Source organism: Lepidothrix coronata, unplaced genomic scaffold (assembly GCF_001604755.1).
Source record: "Lepidothrix coronata isolate B3197 unplaced genomic scaffold, Lepidothrix_coronata-1.0 Scaffold8, whole genome shotgun sequence".
In the NCBI taxonomy this organism is placed as follows: domain Eukaryota; kingdom Metazoa; phylum Chordata; class Aves; order Passeriformes; family Pipridae; genus Lepidothrix; species Lepidothrix coronata.
The window spans coordinates 10578273-10602377 of record NW_016690188.1 but is presented as its reverse complement, the minus strand read 5'-3'; the positions used below and the strand labels follow the sequence as shown (position 1 = coordinate 10602377).

The following is a 24105-nucleotide window of genomic DNA, read 5'->3' as shown; positions in this document are numbered from 1 at the left end:
AAATAAGCTTTCTGGACAGGATCAAAGGCTATGGCTCTCTACCTTCACTTCTTCGAGAAACTGTCTGTGTGAAAAACAAATGCCCACAGATAAATTCTTGAAGGATGAGGTCTGTGACAAATCCTAACAAGTAAAAGATTCCCAGTACATTGGAGCCCCAAACCAACTACATTTCTCCATCCTTCCACGCTTGTCACTAGAAAGGTATTGATATACATATTATCAACTTAGTTACCAAAACAGTTATAACAGGACCTCTCTGGTGAACTCGAAACCACAGTTGGGTGGAGGTATGCAGGTGTAATTGCACCCCAGTACTGCAAACCAAAAGCACACAGAAATTTTGCTCTGTAGCCCCTTATTCCTACCTGCTTCTCTGAAATGCTTGTCTTGCTTTACTTGCATTACTAGAGCTGTGCAAAATGTCCATGAAAATGTATATCCCTCCAAGACCAGGGAAAAAGCCAACTAACCCTGTGAACCATGTTGGGAGAAAATACCACTCATCCATATCAGTCTTTCTGTTCTTTAGTCCAGCTGAGTTTACAGACAGGGAACGTTGCTGGCAGAGGCAAAATCTGCAAATGGTTTTTAGCTGCAGGCTTCACTGTGCTGACTTGCCTGCAGCCACGGTGCCAGGTCACACAGAGCTTTGTCTACTATAAGCAAATGGGTGAGTTCATTGCTTTTAGAGGTAGTGTGCATTGCTTGAGGTAGTGTCACATTTTGGGATCATGTGTCTGTGAGCCAGCTGACAGGTGTATGGGGAAAACGACCAAAGTGGGAGCTGCATGTGTGCACTGATAGGGAAACTTTACCCTTGAGAAAAGGTTGATCATCTTCAATCAAGCCTGCATATGTTTTTGGACGGGTCAGTGATTGCTTACACATATATATCTAAAGTTGTGTGTGTGTGTGTGTGTGTATATGTATTTATGTACGTAGGTATGTATATTTGTGTGTGCATGTCAAGCTTGCTGTTTTGTGACTGTCTTGGTGCTTGCCAGGTTTTTATGGCTCTCAAGTGTGTGTGGTGGGAGAGACTGCCACCAAGACCCCTGTCCTTTACCAGCCTCAGAGAAACTGAGGAGCATTGAAGCCGTAAGAGGACAACCCTTACACAGAAGTAAAGTTTCCTCTCCCTTGGGTTTCCCTGCCAAATGATCCTCTTTGGACAGGAATAAAAAGCAGATATTTAATTGCAGTCCTAGGTTTCTTTATCATCCATCTCCTGTGCTTGCAAATAACAATATACAAGAAGGCAGTAGCTAGTAATGATTAATCTAAATCATCTGGTAACAGTCAGACCAATCTTTTTATGAGCCAAGCAGGTCAAATAGGGATGCATCTTTATTTTCAGCCTCTCACATAGCTACATCCCATCAATTTCAAGGATGCTTTCCCTGTTACTTATACGCTTGTATGCCACTTATATACTTATATGGCAAAGGGTGTTTTGGGGACTGTCATAGGACTATGACAGTCAGGTACGCAAAGGCTACCTAATTCACACTTTCCACTTGGAAAAGATAGATATGAAAATCTCTGCAATTTTTTGAAGAATCTCTAAAAGACATGTATGTGGTAAATATTTGGCTACATCTTAACATGCAAAGTCAGCAAAGAGTAGTGTCCAGCAGTTTGCAGCTTCTGCAGGTCCACAGTTTCAGATGGGCCTATATCATCTTTACTTGGATCAGACATAAGCTCTCATACCTTAAGGCCAGCTTGGCCTGCCTGTCAGCTTCATTATAGACCCATGTACAATTTTGCATGCTTCTGATGGCTTTTGGTCTGTTGATACTTGGTTCAAATGTGTCCCTCTCCCCATCCTTTGCATGTTTTCAAAGCACAGGGCTCTGTTGTGCAGAAACTGGATGCTGGCGCAGAAGAAAAAACATACTCAGAGGGAATTGACCCCTGCAAGCTGCATCCAGGGTTTGTGCTGAGGCAGTGGGGCAGCACTACTTATCATGATGTTGTTCACTGAGACACTCTGTTTTGACTGATCTACTTTGAAGTAGTGACATTAGGACTCGGTCTGTTTCTCCAAAACTGAGAAATTATTCTTTGCCCATGCTTGTGAAATGAATGAAGCCATAGACGAGTAGCTAGAATTGCCCCTTTGGTTATGTGGGAGAACTGAGGAGAAGGGCTGGGAAAGAAGTAGCTGGTGCTAGCACTGGCCTGACAGTGATGCTATTGTCTGCCTGCAAACTTCTTCAGGGGGTCTGGGTGGTCTGGAAAAGCACTGTGATGACAGCATCATTGAAGTTGCTGAGGGAATGACTCAGCCAAAGTCATCAACATATCTCTTAGGGAAGAAGTGTGGATTCTGATTAAAACTCCTGATGTTTTCCTTTCAGTCTTTTGCATATATCCCTTACAGAATCATTGCAAGAAACACCATAGCATGCACATTAACTGTGAAAGAATGAGGAATTGCCTTGGGGACACACTATTTAATCATAACAATTAATCAATCTCTGAATAGGAAGAGGGAGTCTGCATTACCCAGGGCAAAATCAAAACAACTCCTGTGCACGGTGAAGAGGGAACTGGAAGGAGCTTCCATCTTGCTCAGGGTGAGATTTTTCTCCTGGCTTTGCTCCACAAAAAGTGGGAAGTAGTATGGCCTCCAGAGATACCTGGGGGCAAGGGTGAGTGGGCTCTCCCCTGCTGTCCCTCTCAGAGTCCTCCCATGGCTGTCCCATGGCCATCTTCCATACAGCAAGCAAAAGGCAAGCCACAGCTTTTGTCCTTCAACTTGAATGGCTCTGCTATGATCACAAATGGGAAGCGCTTTGTCATCAGAGGAGAAATGTTATGTGAAAGGATGGTTATGTGCTTGAGTCATATGCTCTGGCATGTATGTGTGTATTACCCTCCTACCCACACTCCCAAGAACAGAGTTCTTTGGACTGCATTTGAAAACCGTAGCAAGATGTAAGCAAGAAATAGCTCTATTCCTGCAGCTTGAGCCAGAAAATTTTGAAAACCAAAGCCTCCACCTTCTCCCTTACTTCTGGTACACATACCTATTTGTCTTTGGTAACATAATACAGGTATTTCAGGATATTGCCTGTCCCTAAATTCTGTGGAATTCAGTGGGTGAGAAGACTACTTAGAACTTGGAACAATTATGAACCTAGCATGTAAAAGTGGCTTGAATTTTTTCTTTATAGAAAACAGATCTACAAAATCTTTGTCCAAACCTTGAAAGTATCCAGAAGTTATAAAGGAAAGGAGTGAGACTACTGGTAAAAGAGTAATACTTGTCTTCTGCAAGCCTGTTATTTCCTGAGACTGTATCCTGTATGAGTGGTTGTGGGTCAGACTCTCCTTGTCAAGAAGCTTAAATGTAAGCTTGAGTGTAAACTTGACAGTGCAGATGGTATTGGTGTGTTGGGGCGGATGAGGAGAGGGCAGTGTAAGTGGGGGATGGTTTCAGATTCCCAAGTCTGGAAAGAAAAGTGAGGCATGGCTGGTTGCTAGCTGCAAATTTCCTTGGGTAGGTCACAGAGGAGAATGCACCTGCTTCCCTCTTGTGTCTTACGTACTTGCTGGATTCATTACAATTTTCCCATGACAGGGGCTGGGACTGTGTGGCGTGCTCCTGATTACAAGGCACCCAAACCATTACATTTGTTTTCTTGTCCATGTATTTTATTTCCCTTCCCCCTCTGTCATCTCCCATCTCAAGTCATTACAATCCTGTGGTACTCTACAACTTTCCCTCTCCTGTGGGAAAGTCTCTCTCCCATTCAGGACGTGAAAACTCAGATTTCATCATCTAAGCCTTTCTTGAGACTGAATGGAAGGAGATGAATACTTGTCTCATCAGCCAAAATCCTGCCAGTGCTCAGCGAGGGGGCTGTACCATTGCAAAGTCAGTTGTCACCATGAATTAGTGAGGAAGGTTTGAGTTTTAATGATCTCAACAAGATATAGGTATCAAGCACCTGAGGCAAAGCAGATATCTTTGCAGTTAGTCACCTGCAAATCTGGACGGATTTCACTGTACAATATAATGTCAAGCTACAGCACTATACTCAGTTGAAGGTGGGGTTTTTTTTGCAGAGACTAAAGTACTGTCACTTATGAAAGGCAGTGGGAAGGAATATTTTTTGCCTTAACTGACAAAAGTTAAGCTCTTCTTGTGCGATTCAGAAAACTTAGATTTGGTTCCATGCCCTGCCACAGATGCCCTGTTTGGTCTTGAGCAAATCAGTCAGTTGAAGCTGGACCTTAGCTGCTGATCTGTAAATGAGACAGAAATCCTCCTTGCAGTAGGAGAGTTTATAAAGATAAATAGCCACGAGGTGTTCATGTACCATATTGCTGGGGAGCTGTATAAATATCCTGGTGTATAGTGACTGACCTAGTTACAGACAGTGGCCTTTTCCAGGCAGACATTTAATGCCAAGAAGTGCACTGTTTGGGTTCAGTTGCTTAAATGTCACTTGTCTGTGCTGACTTTGGGTCATGGGAGGAGCACTGTCCCTTTGCCTTGTATTTCTCATGGACTTGTGCTGTTTGTCAAGTGCTGCACCTGCCCTTTGCCTGTGTTAGTCGTGTGCTCTGTGCCTTTGGCTTCCCCTGTCACGTCTGCATGTTACTGGCTCTTCAAAGGCAGTGAATAGGGCTCATGTGATGGAAGGGGTGAACAGGAGTTGCAAGAAAGCCTCAGTCCAGGTACAACTCCTTCTTCCAGACTTAACAGGCCTGTTGGCAGGATGGGGCATTTGGAGGACATTGAGAAAGGCAGTCCGGAGACCGGCTGGAAATAACTGTTGGGTCTTTGCCATTGAAGCAGAAAGGGAAAGGTAGAGGCACTTGCCATGATTCTCCATAGCTGTCGCAAGCAATCTCTATTCCTCCCATTTTTCTTCACGTGAGGTCTTCATCTCCCAGTGCTTGAAGCTTTGTGGTCTGAGCTGAAGAGGTAAGCGTTTCAGCTGGGGCTGGAAGACATTCACATCCTTTGGGGAAAGGACACAGAGCAGGACACATAACACATGGTCGTTAGCTAGGTACACTCCCTCCTTGCGTTCATACTTCCACCAGGTTGCACTGACCTTCTTTGAACTGATGAGTCCCTGGTTCCAACTCCCATGGCAACAGATACTGTAGCTTCAGTAGAGCTCACTGGAAGAAAAAGACTTCAGCTCTTTTCTTCAGAAAAAAAAAGTGGTTTGATTAAACAAATAAAATCACAAGCATATTCATTTTAATGTCATTTCCCCTAGAGAGATAATTGGAAATTTATGGGGTTTATAATTTGAAATATTTACTTAGGGAAATTTCAAAACAAGATCACGCTGTTGCATTATCGTCAGAGTATTGTTTGACATAGAAAATAAAATGAAAAGTTTCAGTTAAAGTTAAGTAGCATACACCCTCTCTGATTTCAGGACAGTAATAACATAGTATTTTAACTATTATAGTATATTTACATGTTATTTCTCGTGGTCCATAGTGTAAAAATAGTGAAATAATCTAAAATGAAAAGATTTTTTTTAATTTTAAATGAAATTTTGAAATTTATAATTTCTCTTCAGAATCTTTATTCCATGTAAAATTTCAGAAACTATCTAAATGAGAACAACATCCCCTAACACATACACAGACACATTTCCAAAGGATGATATTGTCCACAGGATGGCAATACAGATTGGCAGCCAGCTCTGTTCGTCCAGTCTGGGACTATTGCATGTCTGGGACCATACCATGTTTGGGACCACACCACTCTTAGGTCTAGGTATTCCAGTAAATATTGCAGAAAAGAGGAAAATTATCTCAAATGCACTGCTATTGTCAGCAATGAGCGATACAGGTTAGAAAATCAGAATTATCTAGAGGACACGATTTGGTGGCCCAGCAACGTGATATTGGTTCCACATCCCTTTCCTTTGCATGTTGGTCTGAATTCCTCATGGGGGTGAGGTTTGGCTCTTCACAGCTGTTGAATTTCACTTTCCTGTGGTTACAGTTGCATATGCAGCTTCTGGATAGTGCACTAGTGTTGGCTTAGGAAGTAGATGTATTCAGAGTCACCAATTCTGTTCTGTTATTCTGCTGACGTCAGTAAAATGACTCTAGATTTATACCAGTGTAACTGAGAACAGAAGCTGGCCCAAAGTCAAGAACAGTCTCTCCTCTTCTCTGGCCCAGAACAAGCTGTTCGAGACACAATTGCCAGACCAAATCCTCAAGAGGAATGGACCAGTCTACCATACTGGTTTGGTAAAGACAAATGGTTCCTTCGTCTTGCTTTCCAGTTCAATGATCAAAGATCTGATGCTGGAATAGCTGAGGTCAATAGCAGAATTCACTTTGGCTTCCCCTTATGACTGCAAAGCATAGGTGCAAGTGATCTTGGATGAGGGAAACGCTGGCTTGTGCTAATAGCTTTAATTTTATGGCCATGGCAATCCAGATGTTGCCTTTCTTGATAGTTCAGGGAAATGTGGCTTAAGCACCACTGACTCTCTTGGCAGGCAGATCCCCTCCTCATTGAGGGTGTTGTGATCCTCCCTCAGGTCCATATGCCCCAAGGGCTGCTCAGAGAAGTCGTGTGCCTGGAGAAGCCCAGGCATCAGGGCAGATCAGAGAGAGCATTTTTCTCCAATACAGCCCAATATGACCAGCCCACACACCCTGGCAATCCAAGCAGCCTCACACAAGGGATGTTCAATTATGCTACACCAGACCACAAGGGTTTTTCGTTAGTTCTCCTGGACATCCTTCTGGCTCCTTGTCTCTGATAGGGACTCACATCCTGACACCTGACACTTAATACCCTGACACCTTCTTATCTGTTTTCCTTTTATCTGCACAATGAAGACATCAGTGCTGTGATCATTGACCAACAGCAGCATCCTCCATAGCCATTCATGGGCTGATCACTGCAGCCGTGCAGGATTTTTTGGCAATATCCAAGAGAGCTCACTGAGCCAGCCCCACTCAGGCTAAGGAGGAGTTGCCATCGACTGGGAGCGTTGTCTCAGCCTGCTGACCAGGCCTGTTTCCGTCCAGCCCTCTCATCTGATTATGAACTCCTGTGTGTGCCATGAACAAATGTGCACCTATGCAAAAAAGTCACCAATTCATTAGGGATTCTCCTATTTCCCATGGTAAGAAGCACTAACTATTCATTGTCATGATGAGCCCCTGGAAACCCAAAGCAGCAGCATGTGTGGAAGTAGAGCACACTGCTGAATAAACCTCAGCCAGCAGTCACCATAGGGCTCTAAGTTTTGGGCTGGAAGTGTGGATGGATGCTATATAGAGAGCACCACATAAAAAAAATCAGCTCACAAAGATTAAAAAAAATCTTTCCTCCCTTTCCCTTCTCTTCCCGTTCTCATGGGTAGTGCAGTGCTACTGACTTTAAACTGCTATGCAACTCCCAAGGGTGCTGCCAAAATGCCACTGTAGTGTCTCATGGCACAACACTTCAGCTAAATACCACCCCAAGGGGGTGGGGGAACCTTTATATATTGCAGCAGCAGTGATGTCATACACTCCAGCCAAGTTTGCTGGTTTGCCCAGCTCCTGTCTAGTGAAAAAAAAGGTTGACATTCAGTCTGTGCCAGGCCAGGAATAGTCTGTAATTTAACCTCCTCATCACAACTTGCTATGTACTTAAGAGAGACACTGAAAAAAGCCTCCTATTTAAAAGAGAGAGGAGGTTGGTTTCTGATTAGGCTGCTTGAAATCTGTGTATTCCTGTGAGCTTTTTCAGTAGCTCATATCAGATGATGCCTATTGTTAACCCCTCACACATTCCTCAGCATTTCCAAGCAGTTCCAAATGCCCAGTATTGCTTTCCTCTGTCTTTAAAATAGACTAAATTCAGACATTCTTAAATGTTTGAACTAGCTGAATCCTGACCTGATCTGAGCTCAAACACTGCACCTTGCTTGCTGGCTGCCATGTTTGTCCAGAAAGGTAAAGAAATGGGGCTTTACCAGGTTATTAAACCTGGCATGAACAGCTTCTTTGCCTGGTTCAGAAGTTGCTGTCATACCTATACAAGGGATAGCTAGATCAGTACAGTGCTGCTTTTTCCATCCAGTCCCAGTAATGATCTACACCTTGAACACTTGGTGCAGATACAGCTTTTCTAGCTTGAAACATTACGCTGCCCAAGTACAAGTGTTGTGTCCAGGCAAGACAAGGATCATCGCAAGGGTTTCAGAGTCAGTGACAGTCACTATTCTTTTCTTGATCAGTGGCGCTGAGTTGTTTCTGTAACAATGACTCCATCTAGGAAAACAATTTCCATCTAGGAAAATGTTTATAGTTACTCTACTCACTTTTCAGCAAAAGTTCTCAGTTTACAAGGGACAGTATGTTTCTCCAGACCTCTATCCAGGAGATCTGAAAGGCAAGCTTCCTCCTAGTTCAGGCACAACCTAAATGCCAATAAGCATTGTGCTGCTGTAATTTAGTCAGCGGCTCGTTGATGAGTGAGCAGAACATAATCACCATCTCCCACAGGTGTGTTGGTTTTGCACAGTTAAGAGTACCACAGAAGCAGTAAAACTGAAATTTAACCTCTGAGCAAAGAACTGAGCATACATCTCTGAAGAGACGATGCCCTTTTACGTCTGACTGCAGTCAGATGTAGCATTGTTTTTTGAGTTTTTTTCCTTTAGTTTTACGTTTTTTTACCCAGACTTCTTAAGCAGACCACAGAAAGCTCTGATTGGTACAAGCTTATCCCTAAACACACTGATAACTGTCATTCCTCAGGTGAGGTCCAGCAGACCATCACAGTGGGTGGGCCCTTGTTGCCACTTTTGCCGGTAGGATTTTAATATCGTGAGCTGACTCAAAAGTTTCCTTAGAGAAGACTGTGCTATTTGCATTACCTCAGGACCAGGCAGGAAATCAATATATTCTTGCAAAGATTAAGCAAACTAGCCTGAACCTTGGGAGTTTCCACAGCAAAAGAATGGCAGCAATGTATGTTCACCATAGCTGAGCTTTCCTTTAGCATATCCTGACTCTGATTCACGCATGGAAGCAAAAAGATGTTTTGTTTACTGCCCCTTACCATCCCAGCTGTCCACCTTTCCTCTCCTTTACCACAGCGACTGTGAAAAACATGGACTTTCAAACATCAGCTACATTAGTTCCCAGTCCACCAGATGACGTCTGTATTTATTGACAGTAGAAAGTCATATACAGGCGAAGTGGAGGCACATATTTTCCTCTGACTCCCTCTGAAAGGGTAGCACAGCAGGGATGTAGACAGCAGCAGGGAAAAAATCTTCTGGCACAACCCTTCTTTTTAGCCAGGAGTTGTCACCCAGCCTTTGCAATGGGCAGCATGCCAGGAAACCACTGCTCACTCAACTGTTAGTCTCTGCTGGGGCTACCAGAGTGTGCTGGAGCTAGTGACAGTTGTTTGCTAGTAACCTGACTGCACTCCACAAGCTATCAAACCCTCCAGGTATTTGACTATTGTTGCTCTGGGATGGATAGCTACCTGTCTTTTTGTAAGAAATCCTGTAAATCACTCCTAAAATGGTTGCAAAATGTGAACGAACAAATTAATGAACAAATAGGAGACAATCTTCAGATCATTCAAACAAATGTCTTTGTTTTCAAATTGTAGAGTTCACTTAAGATCAAAAAAATGCTGAAGCTTAGAAACATCCTGGGACACTACTTCTATCAAATTTACATCACTGGACTATTTCTACCTTCTCAGTAAAGATGGTTAGAAAAGAAGCCAAATACAAGTATGAGAGTGAGTTCTAAAGAGAAGAAGCAAATTACGTGGCAAGTATGTACCTGTATTTCCCATTTTTATAATAGTTAAGGATCAAAACCAGGAGCAGGATGGTCTTTAATTTGTCTTGTCTTTTATCTTGCTGCATTATACACAAAAATTGGGAGGGGGGGAGGTAAAACTCACTTTTGAAAAATCTTTGTACAAAGTAAGATGGAGAAGCTCTGTTAAGCTTATTTTATTTCTGGTGTAAATCTATTGTAGTTACACATAAGTCATTGGAATTGCATGGCTGGAAAAACAGGATCTAGATTCACTATGACACTTGGAGTCTAAAATTAGGTTGGCTGAGATTTTTTTAAATAGAAAAGGAAGGTGAGGAGTGTTTTCATTTGAAAAAACAACTGAGCCCAAGTAATTCAGCTGATAAGCTGATTAAGCTCAAGTCTGACTTCTCATATTTTGACCAGCACCAATAGGGAAAAACAGACCCTTTCCAAGAATCTCACTGAGATGGGCAAAGGTAGAATCATAGATTTGGACAGCTGGAGAGGCTGAAATCCAGATCTGAATTTCATTGCTCAATTCTACAGAGGATCCAAACTTGAGATGAAGATATCTTCCGCTTGCACAGAAGCTGCTACAGATGTGAACTGTGTTGTTTCAGCCCATCACAGGTTTGTAACCACTGTTTGAGGAAATGGAGATACAGATCAGACTTTCCTTAAAGAAAGAGTTTTAGACAGCTCTTGAGTATGCTTTTACACTGAGTCTCCTAGTAGTTTACTCAGTACCCTGCTCAAGTCCTTAAACATGAGAATAAGCATCTGAAGAGTTTACAGAAAAAAATTGTAAGGAGTTTTAATGTATAGATTTCAAGTACAGCTGAAGAGTCTATTTTGCTTTTCTTGTTCCATCCAAAGATTCCCCCATCCTGTACTCAGACTGACATGGAGATAGACAAAAACCCCAGGCTGTGGGCCCTGACTGTGCCTCATAATCAGGGATTAATGGAAGGCTGTGATATTTTATAGTTGTGTTGAATGGATTGCCTTTAGCTCTCAGCCATTCTGGAACTGAAACTAAATGTTCCCTATGCTACTTCAGTGGGTCTGCTAGAGTCCCCTAGACACTCCTGCCTTCTGCTGGCTAAGCTGATGTTAGCAGCCACTTCAGCTGCAACACACCAACCCAACCGTATTCTGCTGTGGGTGGCTAAAGGATTGTACACGAGCAATATTTGCCTGGAACATGCACAGTAAACCCTCTTTACCTGTGGGGCCATTTGGCTTTCTCAAACAAGGCTTGTGTTCACAGCAATTGTCACGACAAAGCTGTGACAATTGAGTTTTGTCAGCTTTTCTTTCATTTTGGACATAGTGTGCAATGATGTACGCAGTGACATCTTTTTTTAAGTGATTTTCGTTACTAATTCTTCCTGGCCAAAAATGGCTAACCTTCTTTGCTAAATGCATGTGCAGCACTTGAAATCGTTTATGGTTGGAGATATGGAAAGAGAAATATTTGAAATTTGTGTCTCATGTCCTTGTTTAAGAGCAGAAGTAAAAAATATGAGTTAAACATTTTTTTTAATGACTCTTTCCAGAAATTTAATTATCTACCATGAGCTATTTGAATTGACCAAAATAACAATGATTTTTAATGTTGTTTATTGTGTTGCTAGTCAACGACTGATATATCTGGAAAATGTTCTCTATCTGGTAGTGTTAATATAGAAAAATGATAATTTATTATTTTTGGCTTTGCAGAGAAGAAAATTTCCTTCAGCTATTCTGTAAGATGAGTCAATGTGCAGCCCCACTGTCCAGAGGAATGGCTTTGTGCTTGTGAGTTGCAAACAGCTGGAACTGCCTCACACAGCCACCTGCCGGTTCAACATCTGAAGTTAATCCTCTGGATAATTCATTAATGACTCTCATGAACAATGCAGGGAAATAAGAAACACACAGAAGGACATAGTGATTCCTCAAGTATTGGGAGTCTCCTGGATGATGCAGACAGAGAGGTGAGCAGCCTCACAGATCGGGCCTTCAAAAGTTTGTGTGTAGCAGAACTCGAAGACTCTTACAATGAACCAGAACTTGCCATTTCACCAGACTTTGCCCTCCAGTTGTCTGCTAAAATTCACTCAGGGACATTAAACCATGACATCAGGAAAAGCAATGTCTGTGACAAGCTAACAGCAAGAAACAATGAACATACAATATGGGCTTCAACATTCCAACAGTTACCAAAGCGTGCTCCGGAGGAGAAAAGGATTGCTAAAAATAACACCTTTGCTATGGAAAGGAAAACACTGAATTTGCCAGTCCCTGGTCCAACAAACAATAAGCATGTTTCAAAAGTGTCCTCATTGATTAAGACATTTGATAAGACTGCAGACCAAGGGTCAGGAAGTTCTCTGACAGCAAATAAGCAGCCCATTAAGAATAGCTTTCAAAAACATAAAATAAATCATGGAAATGATATTGCTTGCTGGGATGATACAGACATTTTAAGCATCCATCAGGAACTTTCTGAATTTTCTGAAGCTAGTCCAGGTAGTCACTGTCTCAGTGGCAAACATGAGCCACAGGAAAGACCTAACAAAGTGGACATGGGTTATGGTGGCTCTGATGGTTATTATCCTGTGCTGATTGAGATGTCAAAAGTAGCCAAGTCAAATTTTTCCCGTTCTTCTAAAAAGGCCTTAAAAAACAGAAACGTAAAAGTTAATGAACCAGCAAAAAAAGGTAATTTTCTTCACAGTGAGAATAGTGCCTTTGAATCATGGAATGTTCATCATAAAAAACTGACTGAAAAGGAGGAATTTGTTGATATAAAAATGAAAAAGGAAGGTCTTTCATACCTGGAAGAAGCACCATTTATTAAAGGATCCCACACAGGTGAACATAAATTGTCACCTGTCACAACCACTGTTGCTAAGATGCAAGAGAAAGATTTTCAGATGAAGCCAATTCCACCAGAAACTGCTTTCCCTCTCCCAGCTATATATGTACCTCAGGGTCCCCTCCCTTCAGAAAACGAATTTCCTGCTGCTTTTCCTCCCACACCTCCCCCTAGGAACCATGCACACCAGGGTCCCCCTCGGCCACCTCTGGCCACACAGGCACTTCCTCTTCCACCCCCAACCCAGGAGGGCCATACTCCAACACCTCCTACCTCTGACGCCCCTCCCGTGCCACCACCCCCAGTGCCAGCTCGACTTTCCCCCACTGCCATGTCCCAAGCCTCTGTCTCACCCCAGTCTATGTCCTATAGGATGGTTTCACCCTCACTAACGTTCCAGGCACCCAGCCCACCTCCACCAAGACCCCAGCCCATCTTAACTGAAGAGGAATCCCCCACCCCCCAACTGGGCAATACCTGTCCACCCTGGAGAAGACAGAGGGTTGCAGAAGGGGCAGCAGAGAGGAGACAGGCTGCAAAGGAGAAGTTCACAGACAGACACAAGACATGCTCTTTGTCTGAAAAGCCGACTGGTGCCAAACCTGGTCTGGATGTGACTCCTCTGGGTAAACAGGTAAACTCCCCTAGATCAATCAGTCCCTCTTTCAACATCACCGAACTCCTAACACCTGTCATACCACCAAAACAGGAGGTGGACACTGCTGAAAGTGAGCTGATCCCACTGACACCTCCTCCCACTGAGAGCACATCATCGAGAGACCATGAGGAGAGCAGCTTGGGCGATTATAGGTCTTGGGATAATTACAAATTGACAGCATCAAGTCTGTTATTCAACTTGAAGGATGTGCGTAAACGTGTTAAAAGCATCTATACCCCTTCTCCCCTGTTAAGGGCCTTGGAGGAGAAAAATAAAACTAGGGAAAATATACAGGAGAGTACAAAAATGAATGCCTCACTCTCGACTGTGCATGAAAAAAGTAAGAAAAATATTATAGAGAAAGATGAATTGAGTGATATAGCTTCTGTACTGTCTAGCAGTGTTCAGGAAAAGGATGATAAAACTGACCCAACTGGACACTTTGCAGACAATTACCTGACTTTGACATCACCCCAGACAACAGCAGACCTTTCCTTTTACCGCACTGGAGACAGCTTGCAGCAAGATGATTCAAAACATGAAGAACTGGTTAAAAGCACAAGAGATAATGAAAACTCCTCCTCGTTCAGACATGAATCACATGAACCTGATTTAGGAAAACATCTGCAGTATCCAGCACAGAGACCGTTCAGTAGAAACAATGTGGACAAAACACCTGGGCAGCCCATGCAAAATCACAGTGCCCAGAGTGAGGAAAATGAGAGACAAGCTGCTATTCAGAATGAAAATTTTGCCTTCAAAACACTCCTAAGCCAACTCTCACCAGTAGAAGATGTACCTTACAGTGACACCCAAACCAACATTGTGGTATCTGGCCATGAAGCACAATGCAAAAGAAGCGCTAGTTCTTCGGAGCAATCTTATGTCTCCACAGTAGAGCAGCCACTTCAGGAGGAGCCATTTCTACAAGTGCCCGAGGTGCAGACAGCATGCCTTCAAGAAAGCCAGAGGACTGAGAGTGAAATGGATGCAGATAGTAAGAAAAGAGACATGGAGAGAGGGAAAGAGGTTGGTGAAGATGAACTGCAATATTGTGCTTGTATCAGTCCTGATATTAATGCAGCAGAGAAGAGGGAGGGAAAGGTTACTGGGAATGAACAGAGGAGCTTAATGAAAGAGAATGTAGGGAGAGAGAAAAGGGAAGAGGCCAATAGCACAAATTCTGCTTCTGACAGTATAAGGGACATGTCAATCCCCAGGTGTGAGGAACCGCAAACACCATCATCTTCAAGCTCAACCAAACCCAGCCTGTTTATGATTAAAGATAACACATTCAGATCGCCTCAAGTAATAAAGGCTGTCAAGCTGCCCCTATTCAGGTCCTTTTCCCTGGATGATACAGTTAGCAGCAGTTATAAGGAAATGGAACGTAGGTATATGCCCCCAGCAGTTTACAACAATCAGCATCGAAACTTGTTGCATGCCCAGGAGATAGGCTGGTTGGCGTCAAGACACGGAGGTCAGCAGAATGTGAAGGATGGAGCAACCGACAGAGAGAAAGAAGCCAGTGAGCCTGAATCTACTTCAGCAACACTGGATCCCCATCTTCTGGAAGGTACGGAGACGTTTTCATTAGGGAAACTGATGGAAGAAGATAGAAAGACTTTTGTTTTGTTAACTAAACGTGGGAAAAGGAATGAGGAAAGTATCTGCAGAAATAAGGAGAAGCCTCAGAATACAAGGGCAAGATACAGCTTAACACAGCCAATTATAGGTCTGGAAAATGACCAAGCACAAAACAACCCCAGCTATCCTGCAGAAATTAAAACGAACTACTTTAAGAATCATCATTTATCTAACCGCAAAGGTGGCTCTTGTGCAAAAAAAATAATCACTAGGGAGACAATTTCCCCTGTGACTGGCTCCATATCAGAGGACCACACATATTCTTCTGTATCCCATGATGCTTTAGAGGACAGCCTACATACAGAAGGTGCACCGATTTTGTTAGACAATCTTATATGCTCTGCTGTTCCAAGCCCCAGGTCAGGCAGCACAATGCCCTCTCTTGCTGCCAGTTCACTGTCAGATAAACCAACTGTTTCTGGCCTTAGAGAGACGGAGGATGTTATAAACCCTGCCTTGCTGAACATGGCACTAAAGAGGCAAGCTTATATGCCTGCAGAAGAGACACCTGATTCAGCACAGAAGAACCTGCTTTCTGATGTTTCAGGGGAAGTTGTGAGGCTGGAGCCCGAGGGACTTGGTGAGAGAACAACAGGCAAGCCACCCACTGTACCACCAAAAACAGAAAAGGCTCTGCGTCGGGCTAAAAAGCTGGCAAGCAGGAGAAAGAAAATGCAAGAGCAGCAGAAAAAACATCAGACTGAGCATACAGATGCTGTAGGGAGAAATTCTTCTCATTCTGGACAGACAATAGCATCTGCTTCACCCTTAGGATATTCTCCCTTCCATCCTCACCTTCACTCAAGTTTTACTCCCACAGAAACTAGTACTGGAAGACTTAGTGTTGCACCAGCAGTAGGCCCTTCACCCTCTTCAACCCAGCGTAAACTCCTCCAAGACCCTGACTCTGGTCAATACTATGTGGTTGATTTACCAGCTGAAGTTAATTTAAAGACATTTTATGACCCAGAAACTGGCAAATATGTTCAAGTCTCAATCCCTTCCTTGGAACAGAATTTATACCAGTCCACCTCTTCAGAAATTAAGAATTCTCCCTATGCCTCCTACCCTAGAGTGTTGCCTTTACCAGCTTCCTCAGTAGCAGTGCTGAAGTCACCTTCTCAGCTCTCTAAACCTACCTGGTCAATATCTGCTGTACCAGGACCAGCCGAACTACTTGAAGACGTCCAGCAGGACTACAGATACACTGAATCTGTGGACACTCAGCCCTATGTTGAACCAGCCTCTTACTCCTACGGTCAAGATGCTGAAGAAATTCAGGTTCACTTAGGAAAGGACATGAGCCCAACCCCAAATACTGGCATAGTGACCCTCACTGATTTAGACGATTTTGCTGCTGAAGGAGTATCTTGAAAACTGAATAACAAAATATGCCAGCTAGTGTTTTTAAGAACTGTTTGGACAGACACATGCACACAAAAGCACATGCAGATTTGATGTTTGTACACTTTGTCTGAATCTCATTGTGGTTTGGGTGGGAAGGAAAGTGAAAGCTGACCATGTTGAAAGATGCAAGGTGATGAGCACTCTGAAGAAGAGTGAAATTTAGGAAGCACCAAATTATCAGTGAGATGAAGGGGCAATGCCAGCTAGACAAATGCATATGACAGTATAAAGCCACTGCTTGCTGCTGCTTCTGTTTTGCCATTAAGGAGGCTGGGATAGCCAAAGCAAGTGTCCTTTTACCCAGATATGTTGCATGACACATGAGACAAAATAAAACTGTGAGACCATCCTATCCATCCTATGATACCTAGGACAGATGCTGCATCTACTGAACTTTCCTCACTCACTGCCTTTGAACTATATTGACAAGTAGAAAGTATGTGGCTACAAATACGCCATATTAGCAAGATTCATTTTTTGCACACATCGATTGCCCCAATGTTATTGACAAGAAGATTGTATACTGGATGCACAATATGACAGCCATGTCAAAAACCCTCAAATTTTAAACAACCAAAATACACTTGCAGCTGCTCTAGACTTCTCATATACTTTTGCAGTGACCACTAACATACTACTGAATTCTTTATATTTCTGATAATATCCAAATAGGTTCCCCCAGGGTCAGAGTTTATTTATAATGCAACTTAAAACTTCAAGTTATCTTGATACTTGGCCTGAAATATTTTGGTGAGTAACAAGGTTGAATGAAATCCCATAACAGTATTTAATTGTTTGTTAGGACAAGAAGTTCTTTGCTTATTGTAATTGAAATGTGTTTTGTTTTGTTTTCAGGCTCCCATTGAAACATGGCACTAACTTTTAAAACCTGAAAAATGTACCTAATTTTGATCTTGTGAATTCTGTGATTTAAAACAAACAAAAGATGCAAAGCATCCAAAGTATTAATTTCTAGAAAAATGTTTTTTGAAATTATCAGTTTTATTTGAAAGATCTGTATCAAAATATCACTCATCCTTGTGTAAGCTCTTTTTTATCATTGTAGATAATGAGGGAACCTAGGTGAAAAGATGAAAGAATTGAATGTAATGTGCCTGCTTATAAATATCTGTATTTGGAGTATTGGTTTAGGTTTTTTCTGTCTCATTTTCATACTGTTTTCCCAGTTAAAACTGAAGTGCAGAAGCTTTAAGGAAGAATTAAGCCAGTGACTTTCAGCCTGATTCACATCTTAGGCTGTTATTACAGGATTGCTTTCAGTGAAGCAGCTCTTCACTTCCTGAAAAGAAAGGGAAGAATCAGGCCTTTTGACAATAAATACAGGCACTTCTCCACTCTCAGTGCTAATATTTATGGCAGAGGTTTTCAGTAAATTTGCCAGGATTGAAGCTGCTCTCAGAACACAGAGCAACACTTGGTGCTTTGACTCCTTCCTGAATCTGAATTCAGCTCTCAGCCTTCCTCCATCCCTGACAAGAGCCATGTATTCACAACCTGCCCTGATCCCACCAGACACTTCCTTTCATCAGTGTCATTTGCTAAAACATTTCCCTTAGAGGTGCTAGACAAATACTAAGGGCATTGCTTCATTGATTTCAGTGGGGCTTGAATTTAGCCTTTAATGATTTTCTGAGGTTCATTTCACCTGTTATACATTTTGTGATTTGGTAGGTTTGGTTGCAGCAGGGGTGTGGGGTGGAAATGGAGAAGCTTGTACTGGTATGGTTTGGGTTTTGAGCATATTCAGCCAAATGCCCATATTTGAATAAACATCTATTGTTCAGTCTCTGCCATTGGAAGTTTTCAACATCTGACTGGATAAAGCCCTGAACAACCTGGGCTGGCCTCCAAACTGACCCTGCTTGAGCAGGAGGTTCATGCAGAGACCTCCTGAGACCTTTTGCAGCCTGAATTAACCTATGATCCTGTTCTGCAAACATTAAAATTTTTAAATCAACTTTGACTTGGAACTCAGAAAATACAGTCTCCCCTGGGAAAGGGATCTTTTTGAAAGACATAAAAAAAAATGAAAATCAATATTGTTTCAGGAACAAAGACTAATTTTCAAGTTGTTAAATTAAGGGAAATGGCTCTTATTACAAAAATTTTTCTTTTTTTTTGTCACAAATATTTTGCTAAACTGATGGTGCTATTCATGTTGCCCTTCTTTGTCACTCTATAGAGCATAACATCTATCCAGGATAGAGCAGAATCTAATCCATGTTAAAATATAGACAAATAGATCTAGGTTTCCATGGTACATTTAGACAAAACCTATGTAATCTGAAAGCCTAGCAGAGTGTACAAGCAATTTTTTTTTGTGTGATATTATAAATTTAAATGCCCTTAACAGGCGCAAGTCAAGGAGTAGGCTCTCAGAGGACACGATAAACACTTGCTTTCCAAGGGAAGACTATGGATACAAAGTATCTGTGCACAGATAAAAAATAAATGGTAATATGATAACAAAAATGTATGACTGTATTAAAAAAAAATCCTTTTACTTTGTTAACTGTCATTTGTTTTGTAGATATGCACATTTCTGCACCCTTTTATGAATGGTCTTCTTAAACTCTTCTTGTGGAGAATGGGATACTCCATTATACTACTTCTAGGTATGTGAGGAAAGCAGGGTGTACTTTTCACTCTGCTGTGAAGGTAAACTGAAACATGGGCACCTAAAAAGGAGTCCTAACTTGAATAACACATACATTTCAAGCAGGACTTCTTCATTTCAGTCTATCCTTTCTGCTCGCTTCAGGGAGCTACGTTCACAGTGGACTGTGTCTCTGACCTTGTCCCAGAGGGAGTTTCAACATAGAGAATTTGTAGCTAAACTTTTGTAGCAAGGTGGGGGGTCTTCTCCAAGGTAATAAGTGACGATACCTGAGGAAATGACCTCAAGTTGCTCCATGGGAGGTTTAGATTAGCTACTGGGAAAAATTTCTTCACTGAAAGGGTGTTCAGTCATAGGAATAAGCTGCCCGGGCAAGTGGTGGAATCACCATCCTTGGAAGTGTTCATAAGGTGTGGTGAACACTTGGTGCTAGGTTAACTGCTGGACTCAATTATTTTAGAGGTCTTTTACAACCTTAATGATTCTATGAAATGAAACAAACAGAACAGATGAGAAAGTGGTTCTTTTCATGTATCCAGAGCTTTCCCTAGAGCACTTTGCCACAGAGATTGAATGATATTATAAACACAAAATGTTTATGTGTTAAAAGGAAGACAAAGTACACCTTTGAAATAACAAATATTTTTCTTTCCTTGCCCTTTTTTGTTTGTGTTTGTTGGGGGGATATTTTCCATTGCTGCTGTGGGAAACAAGGCTGGAAGAGGTCAACACCAGGCAAAATGACAGCTGTGAATTGACCCCTTTCTTTGGGGAAGGGGTGCTATGGGAAATGTGCAATAATAGTCATGAAAGCAGTTGTAGGAAAGCACTGTTTCATGACAGTGACATTAAATCATAGATTAAAGAGATGCTGAGACAAACTAAGCTAAATTCTGCCTCGCTAGCAGACGGGAATTAGGACTAAAGAACACAGCAGGTTTTTTATGTGTGTGGAAGCACGGTAGGCTGAAGGTAACAGGGGCCATTGTTTTCACTGTTTTCCTTCTCCTGCATGTGGCCTTTTTGCATGTTGCATTTCTTGGTGCCCTGAGGCTTGTTTACAGTGGTGATTCTTCCTTAGCAGATGTGGCTGAGGTCGAACCTGACTTACACCTAGTCTTTGGTTCTAGGGCCAGAACTTCCTCCTTTTGGACCTCCTCCTCCTGAGGCAACTGCAATGCCTCCAGTCAAGCTGTCACATGGCAGACTTGGACTGCAATCCCACAGCCATGGCTTTGTCCCAAGGGTTTGAATTTCCTCGTGCAAAATGCTGGATTTGTTTTAGAGAATTCGGTTTAATTAAAATGGCCTACAGGCATGGATTTTTGTCATCTCCTCCTTGGGTGTTCAGTGCCTTCCTAAGTAATTTGTTCAAGAAGATGTGTGTCATTGGCACGTTCCATCAATGCAACTGTATTTGCAAATAGGTAATTATTTATTAATTAATGAACAAAATAAATGGGACTTGTTTTGCAATACTTGAATGCCTTTTAGCCAGCTTTTTCATTGCAATTATATGTCTTTGTAATTTTGTCTCCAGTTATGCTGGCAGAAAAAGTTGACAAGAGGGAATTGTGCGTGTGCATGTGTGTGGTACACAGTTAAAAGATCCAGGAGATGACAGGATGCAGGGCTCCATCCCCCTTCCTCCTGTTCTTAAAGAGAGGGAACAGAAAGCTAGGCAGAAACACCTTTGGTCCAGGACTCCTGTGGTCATTCTCACCCCTCCCTGCTGTGCAAGGACAGTGGTCTGGCCAGAGGACCTTGGGAATGTGGTGCCAGCACCCAGTCGTAAAGCACTGGAAGAGGATCACCTTCTTACCCCGGGGACATCAGGGCTTTTGTATTCCCTATGCCCCATCCATCTGGGGGAAGCTACTAGGAGTGTAACTTGGTGTAACTTGCTTTTTTTCACATTTCTCCTCAGTTTCTCTTACTGTATGTTGCATTATTAAACACAGCAGGGACCCTTCTCAAAGTGATTTTGGCTCAGTCCTTGTCCAGACTGTCAATTTTATTTAGGTCTGCTCTACTTTGGTCCCTGACTAGCCAAGCAGTCCTTGCTGACAGCGAAAGTGTTACTGTGATTTGAATATAACAGACCATATGGAGAATAGTTGGCTAGTTATGGTTTTTACCAGAAATACACTGAGAGATTTACATATGTGTATTTGGGGGATACACTCTGTTTCCTTTCTGAGTAAATAAAGAACTTTAAGTTTGATCCCCTCTCTCACTGAAAAGCAGCATCAGAAGCTAGTGATATTGTACATGATGAGTTACATGGGCTCTAGTGAATACATATAAATGTGTAATTTGGAGGAACTGGTGTACATCAGTCATTTTTATTAAAGAAACTCTGCTTCAGAGCCTTATAGGAGATAGAAAGAATGTGGAACACTTGCGTAAATTGAACTTGAATGTGGGGGGTTTTGTTTTTTTGTAAAATGCTCATTATAACAGCAGAGGTCAATGATTGATTTATTTTTGTCTTTAGGATGATTACTCGGGTCTTATGATGATCTCACATTTACCACTGATATTAAACATAATATAAACATGATATTTACCCTGATATTAAACATAACATTATAATTATGGGGTTTAAATGGATAGGGAATGGCTGAAAATGACCTGTGATCTTCCCTTGCTTCTTTTGATATTCTCAAAGTTTTCATGATGTTGCTTTTTCACATTAGATAGTCAGGTCTTTGGTACTCTATGGCTAATTAGAGACTTCTTTTAATATGTTATTGAACATACTTAGAAAGCAGCATTTCAATAGCACAGAAGAGAAATCATTTATGTCCCAACTGACTAAAGCTCTGTGTTTTTATTAAAGCAGATTTAACTCAAGCCTTGAGGAAGCAGCTTTCGGTCCTAAAACATAAGCATTTTCCCCTGTCGAAGTCCATTGAACAAATTGAGACCTGGGTACTTTGAAAGAAGGAGAGTGGGAAGACTCTGTGAGAAGCAGGGACAATCTTTGAAATCCTTCTAGCAATGGAAAGAAGTTGATTTCCAGCAAAAAGTAAAAAAATATTCAAAGCTGGAAATGCACTTTGAAAAGTCAGGCCTTGTCAAAGGCAAAGCTGCCTGACAGGCTGACTCTTCCCTGTGCTGACTTGGACTCCCTTATCCTGGAGCTCCCCAGTGTGTTCACACTCCTGCCCACTGGCATTCAGTGTCAGAGCTTCGTCTCATCACAACTGTCCCTTTGGTTGGTTAAAACTGGCACAGGAAGTGGCAACATTCAGAGCACATAAAAGTGGAATTACTGCTATGCCAGAGTTGTCAGTGTTGTCACCAAAAACATGAAGCATTTCAGATGAGCTAAGGTGGCCTTCTTCAGGATCTTCCTTACATTGACAGACCACAGATGGCAGACAGACTCTGAGATAAACATTGATCCTTCTTTCTGTTCCTAGCACTGATAAGCTGTGGGAGATGAGAACTGGATATGGCCCAAGAGAGAGTCTTTCCTTGATTGCACTGAGATTGCTCAAAGTCTATTGGCAGAATCAGTTTCTGCTGGTGAGCACTGACTGCCTGAACAAGTCCCCTGAGACTGCATCCCATGAACGTGGGTGAAAACATTCCAGCATTATTCTATGCCAAAGCTGTGCTATTTGAAGTTTTCAAAAGGAACAGTCAGGAAAAAAATGAAAGGAGAATGGCATATCACTTTATAATGACAATGTTATTGTTGATCAATATGGATGTTTACCTATATAGAGGTGTATCTAAGTATGTCTACAAGTCTATATAAAATGAGATACAGTATTCATGTTCTTCTGAAGTGTCTGGACATAGTCTAAAAAGTGCTCTTGAACTATTCTTTGCATCTCCCACCTGTCAGTCCACATGTTCTATTACTTGTCAGGTCTGCCCCAGGAGAGCTCCATTTTCCTCTGGGATTCCAATGTTCCACTACCCCAGGGAGATGAACGTTTGCGTCTTTCCATATTCTTGCCAGGGCTAGGGTTGTACCTGGGATGCCCCCATACCTGCATTTCTGCTGGAGGAGTGAGTGGTTGCCCACACACAGTCTCCTCTTGCTGAAGGTGGTGCAGTTGGTGAGTCCTGAGCCAGGCAGGTGGACTGGGCCAGGCAGAACTGTGAAGGGAGATGGAGATGCCCTTTTGCTTAAGACTCCCACTTTGTGAAACACCTGCACTATCAATCTGAGACAGCAAACACATCTCCTGGCAACAGAATCAGCCCCAAGGGTTCAACCCAGCAGCAAAACTGGCCTTAGCACTGATCCTGCTCACAGTAAACTCCTTACCTTAGCAACCAGATGAGCCCTAACATAAACCAAGCAGGATCAAATACCAGCTGGAGTACTGGACCAAAAACCTACTGACACAGTCAAGTCACATGCCTGCACCTTAGCAAGAATTTTCCAATAAAACAGCTTCCTGGCTGAAAAGGAGATTGCTTTGACAACACTGAAATTGCTGGTAAAAAAAATCTGTACGTTTGGAGTGTGGTTTTTTCCAACTGCTGTGTTCTGAACTGGGAAATTTGATCAGAAGTTATTGAGAAGTCCTCATTTGCTTACATGGACATCTGTGTAAACAGTCCTGGACCTTTTCTTTTGGACTGAAACAATTTTTTAAAGAAATCATTAATTTAAAAACAGATATTAAAAATTTGAAACTAATGCAAAAGTTTTCAAATATCTCAAAGTGTTTCCAATAGTCCATATTTGTTTATTACTTTGTAGTTTGTTGGGCTGAATATTGTTTTGACTTTTGTTCTCCCCATGTTTGTTTTTTGTTTTGTTTTTGTTTGAGGTTTTTGTTTTGGGTTTGGGTTTTTTTGTTGTTGTTATGGTGGGGGTGGTTGGTTGGGGTTTTTTTAATCCATTTTGGAATGAAGAAGAGATGTCACCATCATCAAAATCGCTGTGTGAGGAGAAACCAGTTTCTGAGTCACAGACAAGTGCTCCTAGCACTGGCTGTCACAGATGAGCCACTCTGGAGCTCCCTCTTTTGCTGGACTGTCCATGGCTCTGGATACAGCTGCCATGGTACTAGCTCTGTGCTGACAATCTTCTTATTGACACTGTGGGGGGGATGATGTTCCTGCTGATGA

General features: G+C 42.2%; 1 protein-coding gene across 6 annotated transcripts in view; it reads left to right on the top strand.

The window, feature by feature from the left end:
* The window catches only part of CUNH10orf71 (chromosome unknown C10orf71 homolog), a 31992-nt gene extending 10763 nt beyond the window's left edge, over positions 1-21229 (top strand). For 2 of the 6 annotated variants that reach the window (XM_017804016.1, XM_017804012.1), the window contains exons 2-4: positions 4715-4945; positions 9629-9799; positions 11515-21229. In XM_017804016.1, coding sequence (XP_017659505.1) covers positions 11691-16334 — 4644 coding nt within the window. In that variant the 5' untranslated portion in view covers positions 4715-4945; positions 9629-9799; positions 11515-11690 and the 3' untranslated portion in view covers positions 16335-21229. Of the gene's footprint in view, positions 1-4714; positions 4946-5067; positions 5156-9628; positions 9800-11514 lie in introns of those variants that run through there. The other 4 variants (XM_017804017.1, XM_017804015.1, XM_017804014.1 and 1 more) reach the window with 3 other exon arrangements.
* Positions 21230-24105: the final 2876 nt, after the last annotated feature.